Source organism: Suricata suricatta, chromosome 5, assembly GCF_006229205.1.
Source record: "Suricata suricatta isolate VVHF042 chromosome 5, meerkat_22Aug2017_6uvM2_HiC, whole genome shotgun sequence".
NCBI lineage: Eukaryota > Metazoa > Chordata > Mammalia > Carnivora > Herpestidae > Suricata > Suricata suricatta.
In genome coordinates this window covers 4,468,471-4,487,524 of record NC_043704.1, presented here as the reverse complement: position 1 = coordinate 4,487,524, position 19,054 = coordinate 4,468,471, and the positions used below count along the sequence as shown (strand labels likewise).

General features: G+C 59.1%; 1 protein-coding gene across 4 annotated transcripts in view; it reads right to left on the bottom strand.

The window, feature by feature from the left end:
• The window catches only part of ABCG1 (ATP binding cassette subfamily G member 1), a 68,412-nt gene continuing 49,358 nt past the window's right edge, over window positions 1–19,054 (bottom strand). For 3 of the 4 annotated variants that reach the window (XM_029938892.1, XM_029938890.1, XM_029938894.1), the window contains 13 exons: window positions 18,666–18,783; window positions 16,965–17,097; window positions 14,895–14,945; window positions 10,542–10,687; window positions 10,136–10,259; window positions 8,891–9,005; window positions 6,931–7,115; window positions 6,699–6,800; window positions 5,688–5,856; window positions 4,556–4,656; window positions 4,292–4,450; window positions 3,074–3,192; window positions 1–1,675 (listed from right to left, as the gene is read on the bottom strand). In XM_029938892.1, coding sequence (XP_029794752.1) covers window positions 1,447–1,675; window positions 3,074–3,192; window positions 4,292–4,450; window positions 4,556–4,656; window positions 5,688–5,856; window positions 6,699–6,800; window positions 6,931–7,115; window positions 8,891–9,005; window positions 10,136–10,259; window positions 10,542–10,687; window positions 14,895–14,945; window positions 16,965–17,097; window positions 18,666–18,783 — 1,751 coding nt within the window. In that variant the 3' untranslated portion in view covers window positions 1–1,446. The remainder of the gene's footprint in view (window positions 1,676–3,073; window positions 3,193–4,291; window positions 4,451–4,555; window positions 4,657–5,687; window positions 5,857–6,698; window positions 6,801–6,930; window positions 7,116–8,890; window positions 9,006–10,135; window positions 10,260–10,541; window positions 10,688–14,894; window positions 14,946–16,964; window positions 17,098–18,665; window positions 18,784–19,054) is intronic. The other variant, XM_029938891.1, reaches the window with a different exon arrangement.

The window sequence follows — 19,054 nt, the reverse complement described above, 5'->3', positions numbered from 1 at the left end:
TTACATTGTAACATGGCTCAATTGTGTTTACTAAAAAGGAGCAAAGGGTGAGCGAAAGGCTCCCTAAGCATTTGCAAACCAAATCCATGTGCGGGTCAAATGCAAACAAAGGCTTTCCATTCTCCCCCATTCTCCCCAGGCAGGAGCTAGAAGCTTTGGGAAAACACCCCAGGAGCTGCAGACCCTCCTCAGGCTGAAAACCGCCTCAAAGGCCACCCAGCGCCACTGTTCACAGACCAGGAGATCCAGGCTGGGGAGGCGGGGGCGGAGGGGGGTGTGCACGAGAGTCACCGGGAGAGCCCCGCCCCTGGGCACTGAGATGCCAAGGGGGAAGCAGCTCCATTTCCTTCTTTGACCTCTTCTGACTCCCTCCCCGTGGTCACACAGCCTCTGACAGCTGGTGGGCACACAGGCCCCTGTGACCAGGCCAGAGACCGTCCCCCACCCCATGCACCCTCCACTTCCTGCGTGGGGAAGACGGAGCTGCAGAGCTGTGACAAGGACCCCAGCCCAGCCAGGCCTGAGAGCACGCAGTCGCCACAGAGACCCGCCGTGGGAGGCGGCACCGCCCACTCTGTCCACTGCCTGGCCAGACCGCGGGCACCTCGGCCGCACGGTCTTTGCCACTTTCTTGAAAAACCTTGGGTGCTCTGGGGTCTGGGCGCCCTCGCCCAGCTGCAGGTGGGCCCCTGGGACCTTCCGCGAGCCCGGTACCCCCAGCGCCGTGGAGGTAGTTGAGGTGATGCGTGAGGACAGAGACACGTGGAAAACATCAACGAGGCTAATTTTCTAGACATGTTTTAGGCAAAATTAAGGTGGTGAGAAAGTTAGGAAAAAATAAACAATATGCTTTGCTTAAAATAAGAAGCGTGGGGGGAAAACAGAAGACCCGGGGGCGGCGGCCAGCCTCACCCTCCAGCTCTCCTCGGGCTGCTGAGTCCCCGGTCGCTGAGCCTGCAGCTGCAGAGCCTTCCTGCTGCGGCGGCGGCCGCTCTGCTCTGCGTCTTCCGCAGCCGCCACCGAGGGCCAGACCAGCCCCGCGACCTCCATCGCCTCGCCCTCTAAGCCAAGTGCGTCCTGCACCCTGAATCGCGTTCTTCGACGTAAAAAGATACAGTTTCTTCGAACGAATGAGAGTTAGCGGCTTTTGGCTTGGAAAGTGACTTCTCCGTGGAGAAGGAGGCAGCCGTGGGGGCGCGACAGCGCACGACAGTCGTGACCGGTCCGCGGGCGCTGGTCCTCCTCCCCGGCGCACCTGCCCCGCCGCCGCGTTGCGAAATGGGCTCGCGGACGCGCCGTCTGCACCTTCGTCCTCGGCGGAGCAGGAAAGGGAGTCAGATGGAGAATCGCCCGGCGGCGGGGCGCGGCCAGGGCGGGGGCGGGGCCGGGTGTCCGCGGCCCGCGGCTCCACGAGTCTCCTGCGCCCTCTGCCGGCTGCCGGCGGCTTTACCTCTCCGCCCGGATCTTGTATCTCAGGACGAAGTACGCGATGAGGCGCAGGGAGATGAAGAAGATCCCCAGGACGAGGAAGTCCAGGTACAGCTTGGCGTCCTCCACGTCCAGCTCCCGCAGGATGGCCTCCGACTTCTGGAAGTGGCACGTCTCGTCGATGCCACAGTGCAGGTCCTCCCGGTCCAGGCCGTAGATGGAGAGGATGACGCCTTCGAAGCCATACCTGCGGAGGGAGCGCGGCGTGAGCGCCCCCTGCCGGCCGCACCCACGGGGGGCGCCCTCGCTTCCCAGACCTGTCCCCAGGAAAGCTTCCCGCCCTCACAACATCTCCCGGCTGAGGTTTTTCCAATTTTGTTTCTTCCAGAGCCTCTAGCCGAAAAACCAAACTGAATATATAGTAGGTATTCGTTCGGGGGGAAATGCACTGATGAGCTCTTTGATGGGGCGGAGTGGGGGGGGTGCTCAGTTAAGCATCTGACTCTTGATTTTGGCTCAGGTCATGATCTCACCGTTTAGGGGATCGAGCCCTGCATTGGGCTCCATGCTGGCAACTTGGAACCTGCTTGGGATTCTCTCTCTCTGCTGTTCCCCTGCTCATGCTCTCTCTCTCTCAAAATAAATAAATAAACATTTTTTAAAAGCTCTTTGATCACCTCTGATATTACATACTTTTTTTTAAACAGATATAATAAAGGACCTGTCTGATCGCCTTCGAAGGACTCCAGAACAATTAGACAAAGCCTTGCTGCCATGTCACTATGTGCCAGCTTTACAGCGTCGGAACAAAAACACCCACTTTAGGAAGAAAGACGTGGTTTCTGATTTCTCGGTGTTGGAATGCACACCGATTGCTGAAACCCTGTATGAGCACTTTGTTTTGATTCTGTTTTCCTGAACAATACATCCGGTTCTGAACTGACATTCTAGAAAAGCTCCGTCCCAGCTTCGGGTCCTGTGTGTCACGTGGAGTCGCCACAGCAGGCGGAGGGCACGCTGCCCGGTGAGGCTGACGTGCCCGGGCCCTGAGCAGAGAGGAGGAGGTCCGGGCGCCGCAGTGCTCAGGGGGGCCAGGATATTCTTGGTCAAACATAGAAGGATGTTTGAAACATGAGTTGCTTTCTACTGGGTTTTATACAGAGTTGGAACCCGGTTATGGGTGCAGTTCATTCCCAAGAGGAACGGGGTTCTTAAAATGGAAACACTCCCAGGCAGCTCTCCAAAACTCGCGGGATTCGGGGCCGCCGTGGCCAACCTCCAAGGCACGAGCCACCAGCATTTATTTTATCCTTGTGTGTGTGTACGTGTGCATGCATGTGCGCGTGTGCACGTGCATGTGTGCATGAATGTGTGTATGTGTGCGCGCATGTGTGTACGCGCGTGCGTGTGTTTGTGCACATGTGTGCGTGTGTGTGCATGCATGTGTGTGTGTGCGTGCATGTGTGTGTGCGCTGGTGGCAATGGGAACACATGAGACTTAGGGGGAAAAATGAAAGGCACCAACAGCCTTGGATCCGTGATGCCAGCATCCCGCTGGCCGGCAGCTGATGGCCGAGACGTGGCTTTTGTCCCTGCCGTCTGCGCACACCTAGCTCCAAGGGCTGACAGACACCACACACGCTACCTCACGTAGGAGATGTAGGACATCCACTGCAGGTACGTCGGAATCGTGTCGAAGCTGACGAAGAAGCCCGAGAAGAGCAGGACAGGGATGGCCGTCACGGGCCCCACGAAGGTGGCCACCTGCCGGGACACAGAGAGCATGGCTCAGCGGCGGCAGCGGGGAGGTCCCACCCGATTTCCTCAAGTGTCCCCGGGAGGCCCTACGCCACGTGTCCGGAGGGTCAGCAGCAGCGGGGGAAGGGACAGAGTGTCAGGCCGGGCCCACAAGGGCACTGAGAAGCCCCCCGTGTCTGCGCAGGGAGGGGCTGGGAGGCCGTGCTCGGCGACCAGTGGGCCCCACAGGAGACCGGAGCCGAGAGGTGCCTGCAGTGGGGCGGTCGCAGGGCCGCCGTGAACGGCGGAGACGCAGCAGGCACCGCATCTGGAGAACTGGACAGCTAGGTGCTGCCGCTGGGTCTGAGGGACGAAGGGCTGTGAGCGCGGTCCCCCTGGGCACTCACGTGGCTGGTGGGGACGAGCACTTTTCACGGCCCCAGCCCGTGGACACCACCGCTATTCCTGTCCATGGAGGCGGGGCCGCCTGGAGGATTAGCGGTCCCTGGCCGGGGAGGGGGGCCCGAGGATGGAAACTGGGGACCTTCCCTTCCCACCCAGTGAGGGGGTGGTCCACGAGTCACCAGTGTTGTGGCTTTGTTTTGGGTGACAGAACTAGTCTGTGCAGCCTGAAGCCACCGAGGTGCAGGGAGTGCAAAGCAGGTGGGGCTAGTGGCTGGGGGGCAGGGCGGCGCCAGGCATGTGAAGGGCACGTGAAGCCCCAGAGAGCACACGGGGGCTCGGGGCAGGGCGGGGGCACAGGCTGCAGCTGGAGTGGACCCCCCAGAGGCTGCAAACCACAGGACCCGAGCCAGCGGCATGACCCTGACCACACATGCTGCCTCTCTGGGCCTCAGTCTCCACATCTGTGAAATGGGGACAGAGTCACACCCTGTGTGCAGGAGTGCATGGGGCTCAATGAGCCATTATGTGGAAGGCACTGGAAATAGCACCTGGCGTGCACCCAGTCCCTGAGCGGCCGCCACGGTGACTCCGCCCCTCGTGAAGCCGTCCAGGCAGCCAGGGCAGAGTCAGGAGGACCGGGCTGGGGGAGGGCAGCGCCCAGCTGCACTGGCCCGGGTGGTGAAGGGAGGCCCCCACGCGGTGTCCCCTCCGCGGTGCCCACCTGCAGGGACGTGGACGCTGCTCCAATCAGCAGACCCAGGGACTGGGCCACCAGCGAGGTCATGGTGCCCAGCGCCGCGAACAGGACGAACCGCACGGCGTCAGACGGCTGTGACGTCATCCAGTACACGATGCTGCAGTAGGCCACGGGGAACATGATCTGGAAGCACAGGGTCCATCAGGCTCCTGCCACGCGCCCTCCCCACCCCTCCTACGGGCAGCGACGGAGAGCCCCTCTTCCCGCTGCACCCCTGCGCCAACCCACCTGGAAGGGGACGTCGGCCATGGTCTTGGCTAGGTAGTAGGCTTTCAGGCTGTACCAGTAGTTGAGGTGCTCGCGAAGAAACACCCCCATCTCCAGGGGGACTAGGAGACAGAAGGACGGAAGAGGGTCAGACAGACACACCCAGCGAGCCGCAGATTTGCCCGGGCGACCTCGCCCCGAGCAGGAGGCTGCGCTGTGGGCCCGGGCGCACGCAGTGCTCGGAGGCTGAGTGAACACACATGAAACGGTGGACCAGCCTGGAAAACTGCCAAACGTCCGTATGACCCGAGGGGTCACCGAGCGGAAAATCAAAGAGTGAGGACGTCTCCTCGGACACAGAGCGTTACCGTAGCGGTGGCTCCAGTATTTACTGCCAGCCTCACCGCTAACCAATGTGATTCCTTCCGTGGGCAAGAGCCCCAAGCCGGTCCTGGGGACTCAGGGCCATTTAGGGAGGCAGCACTCGGCAGGGGGGCGCAGGGCGGAGTTCACTGTCAGCCCGGAGTGAGCAAAGGCAGAGCGCTCTGCAAACAATCTGGAACTACACGGAGATCCTTCCAGAATAGCTTTATTCACCCAGAAACTTGGTCACAGCAGGCTCTCTTAACAGGTAATTCAGGGGGGCACCTGGGTGGCTCAGTCGGTTAAGCGTCCAACTTGGGCTTAGGTCATGATCTCCTGGTTCGTGAGTTCGAGCCCTGCCTCGGGCTCTGTGCTCACAGCTGAGCCTGGAGCCTGCTTCAGACTGTGTCTCCGCCCCCCCCCCCGCCCCCCCGCCTCCCACACACTCACACTGCCTCTCTCTCAAAAATAAAGAACATTTAAAAATTTTAAAAATAATAAGTTAATGAGGTCATCTAAAGCAGTAAAATGTGAGGAATTCCTGATTAGAACACTTTTCAGAAACTCCCATCAGCTTTCCACCATGCTTACAGATTTGTCATTAGTGATTAATTACTTTGGCATAAACATGGTATGTGTTTTCTGGTCTAAGAGAAAACATGATAGTACCTGTCAACCAAGAAAATGGTACTTTGAAAAACCAAGATGTTACGGGTCAGAAAAGTCATCTGTGGGCCAAGCTCTGGTCTCAGGGCCCCATGGGTGGGTGGGTCAAGGGTCAGGCACTCACATGTGAGAACGGTGGGCATGAGGGCCGCGAACATGAGGAACAGCATGGAGAAGAAGAGGAAGCCGGAGTTGCTCAGGACCTTCTTGGCTTCATTCCCGATGCCCAGGTACAGCAGGCCGATGAGGAGGCCGATCCCGATGTGAGAGGTGATCCGCAGGTGCGTCAGGACCTGGGGGCAGACCCGGCGCTCACTGGCGTGCGTGGGCGTCGGCCCCGCTTTCTCGTCCAGAAAAACAAGCCCGAACCCCAAACCAACTCACACTCACTCACACACACTCACATGCTCACACTCACACACACATGCTCACACACACAGCATTTTACTGCTGTGAAAACAGAAGCAATCGCTGTCCTGTCTGAATTCCCTTCACAAATGGCACGAAGGTCAGGGAGGACAAGTCAGCAGTGCTGGGGGATAGGGACAAAGAATGGATACATCTGAGACCCCTCCTCGGAGCACACCGGCCGGGCAGCCACCAGCCCTCCAACTTTCAAAGTAGGTTCCGGAGGCCCCACCAGGCGCTCAGCCGCCCTGGTCCACGGGGGTGGACGGACGTGATCACACCTCCCGGCCACTCACCACCGCCCGCCTGACGAGCCCTGTGCACCTGCAGACACCCGTGTCCCCAGGGACTCCTTGAGTGAGGAGCCGGGGGGACGCGCACACGGAGACGGTCTGCCGCCCCTGCGGGAGGCTTTACGGGCCGCCGATATTTCTGTCTCACGCCTGCCCTTTCCCTTGTCCCAGAAATGGAGCCGTCTGTCCACTCTGGGTCCCAGGATGAGACACGTGGGGCAGGGCCACAAGCCACAGCCGTCAGCGCACAACACCAGGAGATACACACGGTTCCTGTTGTAGCCACTGGCATTGGGGGCTGTTTGTCACGGCAGCCTCGCGGAGGGGAAGCTGACTCATACAAATCCAGGGAAAGCAGTGTGAAAGCCCCATCAGGATAGACAAAGCGGGAAACGGCCGGACAGGCAGCCTCCTGTGCCACGAGGCAGCCTTACCGAGTCCCTCATGATGCTGAGGAAGGTCCTTTTGAAGAGGATGCAGAACTGGGTGAGGCAGCTGGCCGAGAAGCTGTGACAGCCTTCCATGGAGGTGGAGTCCTGGGGACACGCACAGGAAGGGGAGGGGTGAGCCGCCAGCCGGGCGCACCTCCCCCCAGCTCGGAGCCCCCATGCAGCGGCGTGCAAGGGGCAGCATGCAGCCGTCCTGGGGGCCGGGGGTTTGCATTACCTTTGTCAACCCCTTTAATCGTTTTGCCTGCTTTACCTCTTCAGAGGGCCGGTGCCAAAGAAAAGGGTTCACCTCGGCATCCCCCCCGGGCTCTCTCCTGCTGTCGCAGTCACACATGCCCTCCCGGACGGCTCTCACCAGGCGGCCGTTCTGGTCACCGTATTCACCGGACGCCACCTCCATGACTGTGGGAGACACAGTGGGTCGGCCCCGGGCCCCGGAGGGGTGCCCGCGGGTCATGCCCCTGAACCTAGGCCGTGCCCGTTTTGCTACAACACAGCCGTTCATCCACCTCTCAGGGACACTTTTAACCCATTATACGGACACTGCGTGATGTGATGAACTCAGCCCTAACCTCCCTCCCCTCACCCAGCAAGGCCATTTATCATGTCCAGGTTCTAGAAATGCAAGTTCAAGAGGTGATGCCGGGGAGCCTGAGAGGTCACTCGCTCAGGCATCTAACTTGTCCACCTGCTCATGTTCATCGAATGCTTGCTTCGGGCATTCGAGCCGTAGGGTGGGGCCAGGAGAGGAGCAGAGGGAGCCTGCCTGTCCCTAGGGGCTCAGACACGAGTGATTCTTCAGGACCACGGAGAGGGCCCGGAGCCACCAGGCTGCGGTGGGACCATCAGCCCCACGCCCCCAACCCCAGGGAGAGGGTCAGACCCTGTGTCTGGTGTCCACTGGCCTCTCCTTGGCCCCTGATTCCACAGCCCGCACTACTGCTGCTCCTTCCCGCCCCCGACCTGAGGTCTCCGTGCCTCCTTCTCACGGCCCCACTCTCCCTAACATCCTTGCTGAGGCCCAAAGTCCCCGGCCTTGATTTTCTGGCCCTGTCCTCTGGCAAAACCAGCTGTCTGCTTTCCCCGAGCCTGAACTCCTGAACCGGGGCAGCCGAGCCCGTTAGATCCTGTCATAAACCAGCACATTTGTCTGGAGACTGGAGGGACTCAGCCACAAGCCCCGGAGGGCGGGAGCCACCAGGAGCTGGAGAGGGCGGGAAGGACCCTCCCCTGGAACTTTCAGCGGCAGCACGGCCCTGCCCACACCTTGACTTCTGGCCCCGGGACCATGGGAGGAAGGATTTCTGCTGTTTTCAGGCACTCGGCGTGCGGCTCGGCTGTCACGGGAAGGCAGGAGGCGGCAGCAAGGATCAGACGCCAGTACCGGGGGTGAGGTGGGGGGACGGGACTGAGTGGGGGTCTCCAGCACTTGGGGGGCTAGTAAACGTGAAACTGGAGAGAAAGACAAGGCAAGACGGGTGCCAGGGACTGGAGGTGGAGGAAGAGACTTGGTTTTGGAGACACAGCTTGGAGAGGCTGTTGGGTGTGCTGACAGCCACGCAGGGAGACATGGTGTGGAGGAGGGTGCTGGGCATGGAGACCCAGAGGGGGGAGAGTGACAGCTGGCAGTGGTCGGTGCCCTGGAGGGCATGGGCCGAGAGGAGAATCCAGGGGAGGCACCGTGGAGCACCGCCAGCATGGAGGGGCAGGTCCCCGCAGCTCAAGGCCTGCCCTGCCCAGCGCCCAGGCCACCAACCCTAGGACCACATACTCAGAAGAAGCGTGGACCATCAACATGGTCTCTGAGCATTGCCTCTTTTGTGACGTTTGGTCAAAATTTAAATCAGCATTGTAACAATTCGGTTAATGAATGCAAAAGAGTCACTTTTTATTTTTAAAGGTTATTTCTTATCAGAAACAACTTTCTTTAAATCAGAAGCCTAACACAACCCAGCATTAGGACGTTGTGCTCCCAACAGCTCCGTTGCTCCAGGTCCCAGGTATCTTATCTGGAGGAAAGAAAACCTCTTATCCATCCCTAAAAGCTGCACCATAGGATGGCCCTTGAGCCATGCCAAGAAATTCCAGACATGGGGGCTTCGGATAAAAGTAGAAACCCGCTGAGAACGGAGAAGAGCCCTTTTCTTTCCCTTCCAGATGGTCAAGGTTCTACTTACTGAAATCAGCGGGGTTGTGATAGGTCGGGCAATTCAGACCCAACTCCCTCAAGTATGGTACAAGATTCGAGACTTTTCCCCGGTACACACATTGTCCTTGACTGAGGACATAGAGCTGGAAAACAGTAAGGAGAAGGAGAACGTCAACCTTGTCTTCCTTTGTAGAGCCACAGGAGCTGTCAATCCACCCAGCCATCCACCCTCACCCACCCCTCCACCCTCACCCACCCACCCCTCCACCCTCCATCCACCCATCCATCATTCCACACATGCATCCACACATCCATCCACCCCTCCACCCTTCCTTCCATACACCTACCCACTAATCCACCCATTCATCCATCCAACCACTACCCATTCAACCATCCATCCATCCACCCACCCATCCATTTACCTATCTATCCATCCACCCACCCATCGACCACCCATTCAACCATCCATCCATCCATCTTTCCATCTACCCTTCCACCCACCCACCTATCCCTATGTCCACCCATCCATCCATCCATCTTTCCACCCACCTACCCACCTGTCTATCCAACACCCATTCAACCTTTCATCAATCTATCCTTCTATCATTCTGTCCACTTATCCATCCAGCATCCATCCAATCACTGATCTACCCATCCATCCACCACCCATCCACCCATCCATCTCTTCATCCACCATCCATCCACCCATCCATCTATCCATCCATTTCTCTTGCATTCAGGAGAGCAAGACATTATCTCCCCCAAACTGCTAAAGTTCAAAGGGAACTTTAGGTCAGGAAAGGTGTCATGTGGACAGGCACTACTTTGTTCTATTGCTTCCTGTCTGCTCACACTAACTGCCTGCTTGGAAGGATTTTGAAGCTATACACACTCATCGCTGGGCCTTTTCCCCCTAATCATAATACCGAAACCTAAGATTTACCAAAGAGATGAAGTTGTGCACGTGCAATAACCTGCCATTTCATTCTGTAAAGCAGGTGTGCCCATCATTACGGGGCCAGGGTGGAGAACGAAGCCTCAGTAATGTCAGTGGCTTGCCCAAGACCCCTTGCCGGATACCAGCCCCAGAGCGAGAACACTGGCCAGCTCTTTCAACCCCCTCCTGCTCTGCCACCTGAGCGGCCGACGACTCAAAAGTCTTAGGAAAAACAAGACTTAAGGCCACTCGGAACTGAAGACACTCCGGGAACTGACAGTGCCGGAGTCCCCGGGACTGGGCTTCACTGGGGCTGTCACCCAGTGGTCTGCGCACCTGGTCAAAGAGCTCGAAGAGCTTGGCGCTGGGCTGGTGGACGGTGCAGATGACAGACCTGCCGCCCTGGGCCAGGCCTTTCATGAGGGAGACCACCTGGAAGCAAGAGGCGCTGTCCAGGCCGCTGCAAGGCAAGGGGCACCATGAGAGGCCCGCGGGACCCCCAACCATCCCCCATATTCAGCGCACCCTGGGGAGGCCTGTGCCGCAAGCCTGAGCCATCATGTCTTCTAGAGGCAGCTGGGGAGACGGGGGGGAGTCAGGCCGCCCTTTGGGGACCCCGGGGAGAGGAGAAAAAGATGGGCAGGCAGAGCACATGCCTCCCCCCTTCTGACGCTACTCAGGGGCCCCTGGAAACACTGCTGATGGGGAGGGTGGGGCTCTTCCCTCCCCTGCTCCTGATTACCTGGTGGGCTCATCGAAGAACATGACGGGAGGGTTGTTCACCAGCTCCAGTGCGATGGCCAGGCGCTTCCGCTGGCCGCCGGAGAGGCTTCCGGTCCTTGTGTTGGCACAGGAGAGCAAGCCCAGAGCCGTCAGGATTTCCTTGACCTGGGGGAGCAACAGGGCCAGCATGTCCGTCAGGGACCACCCGCCACACCTCACCACTGCAGGGCCCACGGGGAAACACCTGCCGCCTCCCTCCTCCCACTCATGGACGCACACGGACAGGGGGGCATAGCAGGGCCCAGCACCCAGTGGACCGGTGTGTTTCCACGTCCGAGGTCCTGATATGGGCCAGGAGGCTGGGGAGCAGTGCTGGAGCCTGGGCAGCCCAGGGCAGGGTCCTGGATCTGCCTCTTGCAGAGGTGACCCTGTGGGCCCCGGCCAGGGAAGGCGCTCAATCACCGTTTGCAGAACAGGTGGATTGGCAGACACATAGACAGAGGATGCTGGGGTTTCGGACCAGCACAAAGAGGGGAGGGTCGTCATGGTGGTTAAATGGGACAAGGAATGAAAATAGCCGGCACAGAGCCTGACACATGGGAAGCATTTAATCCACAGCAGCTGCAATGACGCCAGTCCCAGAGCCCGCGGCTCCTGTAGGTGTGCCCCACGCAGGCCAGGTCTCTTGGGAAGACAGAAAGCTGCCCCTTGGCCTCTTGTCAATAGAAGAATCAGGTCTATGATGTGCCAGCAAGGCCAGGAAACCGCTTAAAGCCGTCATCACCTTCCACGGTGGCCCCGCCTATGCCGGCCCCTGGGAAGCAGGCTGGACACCGGGTCTAGCCAGCCCTGTGACTAAGCCTCCCTGTCCGCTCCAGATGATCGACCCAGTATCGGCTCAGGGAACAGAGTCAGCAGGCTTGAGTGCTGTGACTTCCTGGAGGCAGCCCCCGGGTGGGCGGGGGTCTGCTGCCGATGCCCTGCATCCACACCAGGCTCGCCCCCAGGGCCAGCCCTCCCGGCCACCATCCTGGCCCCTGGTGGCAGAAGTGGGTGGCCCCCAGTCCAGTGGCTTCTCTGGGGAAATGAGGTCATCCCAAAGGAGAAGGAGCTCCCCAGGAAGAAAATTTTCTCCCAGGCTCTTGAATTCCCCGCACACAGTCAGTGCAGAACGCACGGCTGAGGGGGCAAGTGCTAGGCAGCACCGCTGCACAGCCCAGAAGGCCGTGGCGCAGATGGAGCCGGGTCTGGGTCCCACCAGCCTCTTCCCTCGCTGATCCCTAACACCCAATCCACCGCCCTTCCAGAACGTACTGCTTTGAGGAATCACAGCCTGGAAGGAAGGTCAGTGAGGTTGTCCGGGAAGGGCCATCAAAGGGGGGTTGTTGCGGGGGGTGCACCCTGGCCCGAGGTCCCTCCCCTACAGACAGCATCCGTTGGCTTTCCAGAAGCCACAAAGCTCGTGCTGTCTTGGGGAACCACAGAAGGAAGAGTCATTCTGGTGGTTCCAGGCTCACCTTTGGGGCCCCCAGCTCGGAGCACGCCCCCTGCTGTCCACGACCTGCCCTCTCAGGCCCCCTCCTCGGGGTCGGGTGTGGCCCCGCTGCACGCACCCTGGCCCCCACAGACAGGATGCAGGAAGGGGAGGCAAACGTCAGTGCCTGCCCTTCTCCTGCCGTCCAGCCCATTTCTCAGGCGTTCTCTCAAGACTGACGCTTGGCCGGGTGGTTTTGTTCTAAAACTTGTCAGGAAGAGCAGTGTCCCAGCCCTGGTAGGTGTTGTGCCTGAGGGACCCCCTTGCTGAGGACCCTCGATGGCTGAGCCTGCTTTTCTGGGAACCAAGGAAGGCTGCGGACAACACATTTGGTTACCTACTAGTACCTTCCATTCTAGGGGCACCCGGGGGGCTCAGTGATTAAGCGTCCGACTTCAGCTCACATCATGATCTCACAGTTCGTTGAGTTTGAGCCCCGTGTCGGGCTCTGTGCTGACAGCTCAGAGCCTGGAGCCTGTCCTCAGATTCTGTGCCTCCTTCTCTCTCTCTGCCCCTCCCCCATTCATGCTCTGTCTGTCTCAAAAAATAAACAAACACTAAAAAAATTTTACAACACAGAACATTCCATTCTATGGTGCTCCCACATGATGCAAACAACTGTAGCGCAAGCCGGGGGGAAATGAGTCACGGCAGGCACTCGCTGCTGCTCACCCTGGGGACAACCACCCGGCCGGCAGATACATTCTTGGGGGAGGTGGGACGTACACTTGGCTGAAGCTCAGAATGGGGGCATCTGGGGAGAAACATACGCAGGACCCAAGACCACCTCTAGGCCCCCCGGGGATGGCTCAAGGCCTTGCTCAGTCAGCAGCAGATGAATCTGAAGATGGGGTGAGACCCTTGCTCCCTCGGGGTGATTGAGCCACCCAGCTGGCAGCGGAGACCTTGCTGACGTGCTCTCTTCGCCCTTATAACCCAGCTGAGAGCAGCATGAGGCTCTGGTCTGGTCTGCCTCTTAGGTCAGGCGTGTGGAGGGCAAGTGCACGGGCAGGGCCCACCCGGGAGGCACGTACCTGCCAGGAAGGCCTTCCTGCCCCATCCTGTCTGCTAGAGCAGAAGAGGAGGCTCCCGAGGACTCTGACCAGCTCCCCAACGGGGCTGGACGCTGGCCTCTGACGGCCATGACTCAACACACAGAGCTGGCTCGGGAGGCAAAAGGGCCTGTGTGTGTCGATACAGAAGGTCAGCTGAGAAGCACGCACTGCCCTCCCGGTCCTCCAGCAAAAGCTGTGTCCCCCACGGAGAGGTCGGTCCAGGTGGGTCACGGTCCTGGAAACTCACGCTGTGTCTACTCCGGGGAGCCACGAGCTCAGTCAGCTTCACGCTGCCCCAGAAGGCAGATGCGGCCATGACCTCCAGCTCTCATTACAGACAAAGGTCCAGAGTGCTGGGGGCAGTGACCCAAGGTTATCTGGTGAGTCTGAGGAGGCCAGAGCTGAGGGGGCCCCCCTGTGGGCCTCGCTCAGGCTCACGGCAGGGCCCTTTCTGTGTTAGCAAGACTCAGCCTCCCTTGTCTGCTCTCTACTGTATTGTATCGTCCTGACTTGAGCTGTCAGCTGGCCCCCCACTTGCTCTGAGGGGCCTTCCCTCCACGGCTCTCCCCGGCGGGTCCGAGGTGGCTGCTCATCCCTGGGGGCCTTCCACGGTCAGCCCCAATGACCCATCTCCACCTCTCCCACCCTCCGAAGGGGCAGCCCCACATTTGCCAAGTCTGTCCTGGGTTCCAGTAATCCATTTCCTTCCTCTGGACCTCAGAATAGAAGGACTCCCCAGGGAGCAACCTGACAGCAGCAGGAGACCTTTGCTCTGCGTCCACCTGCTCCAGGTGGCTGACCTCGGGCTCTGGGGACTGATCTCAGACTCTGGGGACTGACCCTGGGAGATCTGAAGAAGGGAATGGGGGGGGGAGGAGCCCCAAAGATGTCCAGCACTGTTTTTGTGGCACCCTTAGGGAACACTGACTAGTATGTACCATGGAGACGGAACAGAAATAGGAAATAGAATTGCTGTTAATGTTTCTCTGCTCATCACATCAGATTATGGCAAACATAAGGCGCTGGCCAGCACTGCTGGTGCTGAACCTGTAGATCCTGCTCTTTCCGCTGCCGGACTTCCGAGAGTGTTAGAAGACAAGACAGTATTGAGAGTGGGATCTCGCCCAATTTTGCTCTTCCATTGAAATCCCACCAGCACCAGGCTGGCCGTGGAGCGGAGGAAGGAAGCTGAGCCTCCCGAGACGATGTGTAAACATAAACCGGTCACACCCTCCACCGAGTGGGGCTGGCCCACTCCCCACAGGGTGCTGACCCAGCACCCTCCCTGTGCCCTGGACTTTAGGGAAGCAGGGAGAAGGGGGATGAAAGGGATTTGAAGGTCTCCAGTATCCTGGAAACTTATTTATTTGATTTTTTTTAAGGCTGCTTAATGACATGTAAGAACCAAATTTCTTCTTATGCGTGTGTGTGGGTAGAGGCTGGTTATTTTTAAGAGAATGACTAACCATCTTCATTGTTAGTGTTTTACTTAAAAACACAGTGGCGTATAAAGCACATTAAACACTAAAAAGGGGCAGAGTGCTTGGTCTAGTGTTGAGGCCGGTGTCCTCTGGCCACCTAAGCCTTCCTGTCCTTGATGTTTGGTGGCCATGCCGAGGGCTTACTTAGGTCTTTTGGCAAGGTGGCCACGCCTGGGTCCGGGTCACCAGCCCAGGACACACACTGAGACGTCACTGTCCCCCACACCAGGGCCACAAAATCCCTCCCCACACCTCTGTCAAGGGAACTTTGAGAACTTTCTATGGCCCGAGCCCACACTCACCATCTCCCTCCTGCCTTCATCCTTCTCCTGCAGCTTCAGATGTGCAGACACCTGCAGGGGAGAGTCAGAACAGACAGTGGTCAGCAGGGTGCACTCACTGGTCCCACCCACTGTGGGCTGAGCCTGACCCGCCGCGCTGCCAGGTGATGGAGGGAGGCCCCGGAGCTCTGAGTTTCCTCCCCAACTAGGCTTAACAAAGGCAGGGCCCCAGAGAGCAGCAAAAGTCCGGGATGCTTGCTGTCCTCTGATGGCTTCTCTGCTGTGCCCACAAGAGAAGGTGGGTGTAGACAGCTAATAGAAAAGGAAACCCCAGGCATTAGGGGCTTGAAGACCACCTGTTGAACCACTGGACAGCTTAACGTCATCCACAGTGGGAGTGTTTACACCACAGAAATTGCCAGGGGCTAAACATAAGGACTCCTGAGTCACTATTCTGTTTTGTCTGAGATCAGTTTGCCTCGCACATCGCTGCTGGCTAAGACTGAGTAGCAATCGGCACCCAGTGTCGGCCCCGCCAGGTTCCTAGGCTGCCCTGGGCGATGAGGAGGCTTGTGTCCCCGGGAGCACCTCCCACCTGGGGAGCAGGAAAGAGGCCAGGCCTGGGCAGCTTGCAGAGCCGACCACCTGCCGGGTGACACCGAGGGTCACCTGGAGGTCTGCCTGGCGGTCGGGAGGCTCAGAAGCAGCACATGGACAGGCACAGCCGTTGTGACACGTGCCTGGAGCTGGATGTGGGAGGCTGGCGTCAACCCCACCCCTGTGGCAGGACCTTCTAAAGTAAAAGGCATGATTTCCACAAGAGAGAGGTGGTTTTCAAGGTATCATAAAATTCTCAAGATCAAAATCTGATTTAATTTCATTCTGCAAATGGATTTCATAGCACAGCCTGGTGACAGGTTGGTGACAGTCATCAATCTTGTCTGCAAAAGAAAGCCGTCATCGAGCTGGAAATCAAAGTGAAGTTTCCCAGCCAAGTAACCAAGCGTTTAGCTCAGTAACTCGCCGAGAGGCTGAACTCCGGTCTCCCAGGAGAAAAGCGAGATAGCAATTCAGAAATCAACTAAGTGTGAATTTTCTAAATCGACTGTTTTATTTGTAACCCCTCCTGAGCTCCCTGTGCCCCATCAGAATGGCCGTTTGGAGGCAGAAGAAGCTATTAGGGGCACAGAGCATGTGTGCCTGCCGGCGAGGCCCAGCCCGGTGGAGAGGTCTCCCTTCCGGAACATTCAGCACCAGGGACATGAATGAAGAGGCCCCACAGAGCAGGTCCGGAGGCAGGTCGCATATCTGACATCTTACCCTGCATCCCTTTGCTGATCTAAGAAGCCTCTGGAGTGGCCTTTCAGATAAAATGCCAGGCGGCCGCTCTCCAACCCCGCGGAGAGGAAGCTGTGCCCTGTCCAAGCCGGGAGTCCGGGGCAAGACCTCTTGGGGCAGGAAAGTGAGGTAAACGCCCACTGATTGACCAGGGTCCCCAGGCCGAGCACCCAAGAACGTCCTCTGCTACGCCAGGAGGGGCCTGGAGGCCGCCCTCTGTCTTTCGCAGCGGGGGAGGCCAAGGCAGAAAAGCTAGCAGCCCCATGCACGAAACATCCAGGCCTCTCTGGACCCCATTGTCTGGGTGCCCTGGGCTCACTGCCTGACTCTGGGAGGTGCCCCTTATATTGGGTGACTGTGCAGAGCCTGGCATGCAGTGGGCACTCAGCAATTGCTGGTTTCACTCCCCCCCCCCCACCTTTCCGGCCAGCAGGGGGGCCAAGGATGAGACCTTCAGGGCCCTAACCCAGGCACCAGATGGAGGAAGTTGAGCTCAAAGCCACAAACTACTAAGGGCAAGAGGACTGTGGCCACCTCTCAGTGGCCTCCCACAGCAGGCGGGTCAATAACCTCACGAACTTGACCATGATTTTGCCCCCCAGAGTCTATGAGAAGCCAGGGTTTTGGGAATTTGTTTTCAATGAAGCTGTCCAAACAGCATGTCTGGTGTGAGAGCCGTGCTGGATGGAGGCGGCCCGCAGAGCCCCCGGCCCCACGCCGGGCACTGCTCTGATGGGGTGGGGGGTGGCTCACCATCATGGCTTCCTGCACGGTGAGGTGTGGCAGCAGCATGTCGTCCTGCATAATGTAACAGGACACCTTCCGGAAGCAGCGCAGGTCCCGAGGCAGGCCGTTGATGAGGATGGACCCCTTCATGCCAGTCTCCCTGCAGAGCCAAGAGCGGACACCGTCAGCACCCCCTCCAGGGCCCTGGGGAGGGAGGAGGCCCCTCCCAGCACCTTCCTGCCAGACCATTTACCACAAGGACACCAAGGGTCAGGTGGGGATGGGGACCCGGAGCAGCACCAGGATGCACAGGAAGGAGCTGCATGGAGACAGTGCTCAGGATGGATGGGAAGGTACCGAATCCGCAAGGGACCGGTGCTTATGAACAAAGATGCGCATGGGTGCTCCCACAGGCGGCCACCAGGGGGAGGGGTTGGTGATCTCGGGAGTGGCCAAGGCTCTGCTGCTGGGGGTGCAGCAGCTATGTGGGAACCAGTTCCTGAGGGCGCAAGACCGAGTAGGCTCCTTGAGCGTAGGGGGCTCAGAGGACGGGGTCCAGGCCCTGCATCCATTCACCAAGCGGATGCTCTGTCTCCACTGGGGAAGTTGTCCCCTGACCCAGTGACAGGTCAGGGCAAGATGTGTGCACCCTGGAGACCTGAGGGGCATGTCCCCCCTCCCATCTGCATTGGCCCAGGGAGGCTGGGGAGCCCCGGGTATCCCCCTAAAGACCCACCTAGATGTCTCTGAGCGCAGAGACACTGAGGGGGTAGGAGACCAGTGAAATTACGTCTGGTTTCCAGCCCCATCCCAGCCGTGACTGTGTCCTTGGGCTCTCTCCTCCAGGCAGTGGGCTGGGATCCCCACCCCCTGGGATCGGCTACCTCCAGGCAGGCTGCCTGAGCATCCCCAGGCCAGGCAGCAGCTGTGGGGGTGAGGGTGCCGACAGTGGCTGCCCCCACGCTCCTCCCCCCTGATGCTGGGTGTTGACGTCAACCTTTAGACGTGAATGCAACGGGCAGGAATTTGTCCTAAGTGAGGTTTTAAATAATCCCAATTCCCAGGGTTAAGGAACAATGCAGAGTTCCTGAGGATAGGGGTGACCATTGTCTTTTTTCCCCCAGGAGATGAAATTCTCCTGAGTATTAGCAGCATTTGCTAACGTGAGCAAATGCAAGCCTGAGAGGGGAAGGCAGCGGCTTTAGGAGGGCAGCTTTAACACTTGTAAGGACCGAGTTTTCTGGCGACGCCCCCAGGAGTGATCCGGGGCAGGACGGCCAGGGCTGACCGGGCACCAGCAGGAGCGCATGAGCTCGGGGACCAGCCTGGTGGGCCTCTTGCTCATCTCACTTTAGACCTCAGTTCACCTTGGTCTCAAGAGTTCTCCTGCCGTCCCTCCCCAGCCTCCCTGGGGCCGCGGCTGAGCCCGTGACAGAGCCCACCGGCTACCCCGTCCCGGGGCCTCCTTGCCCTGCATGCCGGCCACCCACCCTCCACTGTCACAGGACACCGTGCAGGCGCTGCCCTTTGGTGCTTCCAAAGTCATGGCCTTCCTTGCAGGGCTTCCTCCCCAGACCCCAAGGCCTCTCACTGCTGAACCCCTCAGATCAGAGCCCGTACAGAACCTTAACAAGTGACAGACGGACAGAAGGGGCCTCGCTCTCCCGACGGCCACCCCCTGGCCAACGGTGGGGCGGGACCCTGTCTCTCCACAACGGGCGAGCTCACCTGTATCCTGCCAGAATGTTCATGAGCGTAGACTTGCCGGCCCCGGAGGGACCCATGATGGCCACCAGCTCCCCGCTGTTGAACTTCCCGGAGATCCCTTTCAGAAGGGTCTTGTAACCTGCAAGAAAGCACCTCACGTCCGTCTCCCACGGCCGATCGCGGGGGTCCTGGGCTTTACCGCAGGCAGGACAGGCAAGCCCACAGGACCCTTGACGTAACCGCGGCCATAAAGCAAGATTTTACATGCACGGCATGAAATGCTGAGCTCGGGGGCGAAAACCAGCCCCCCGCATGCGGGTCTTCCTCAGGTGCACGTCCCCTGCGCTGTGTTAGCAGCGACCCACACGGGTGCGCGGCTGTAATGTCTGTAAAGCGCTTGCACGTGCCTC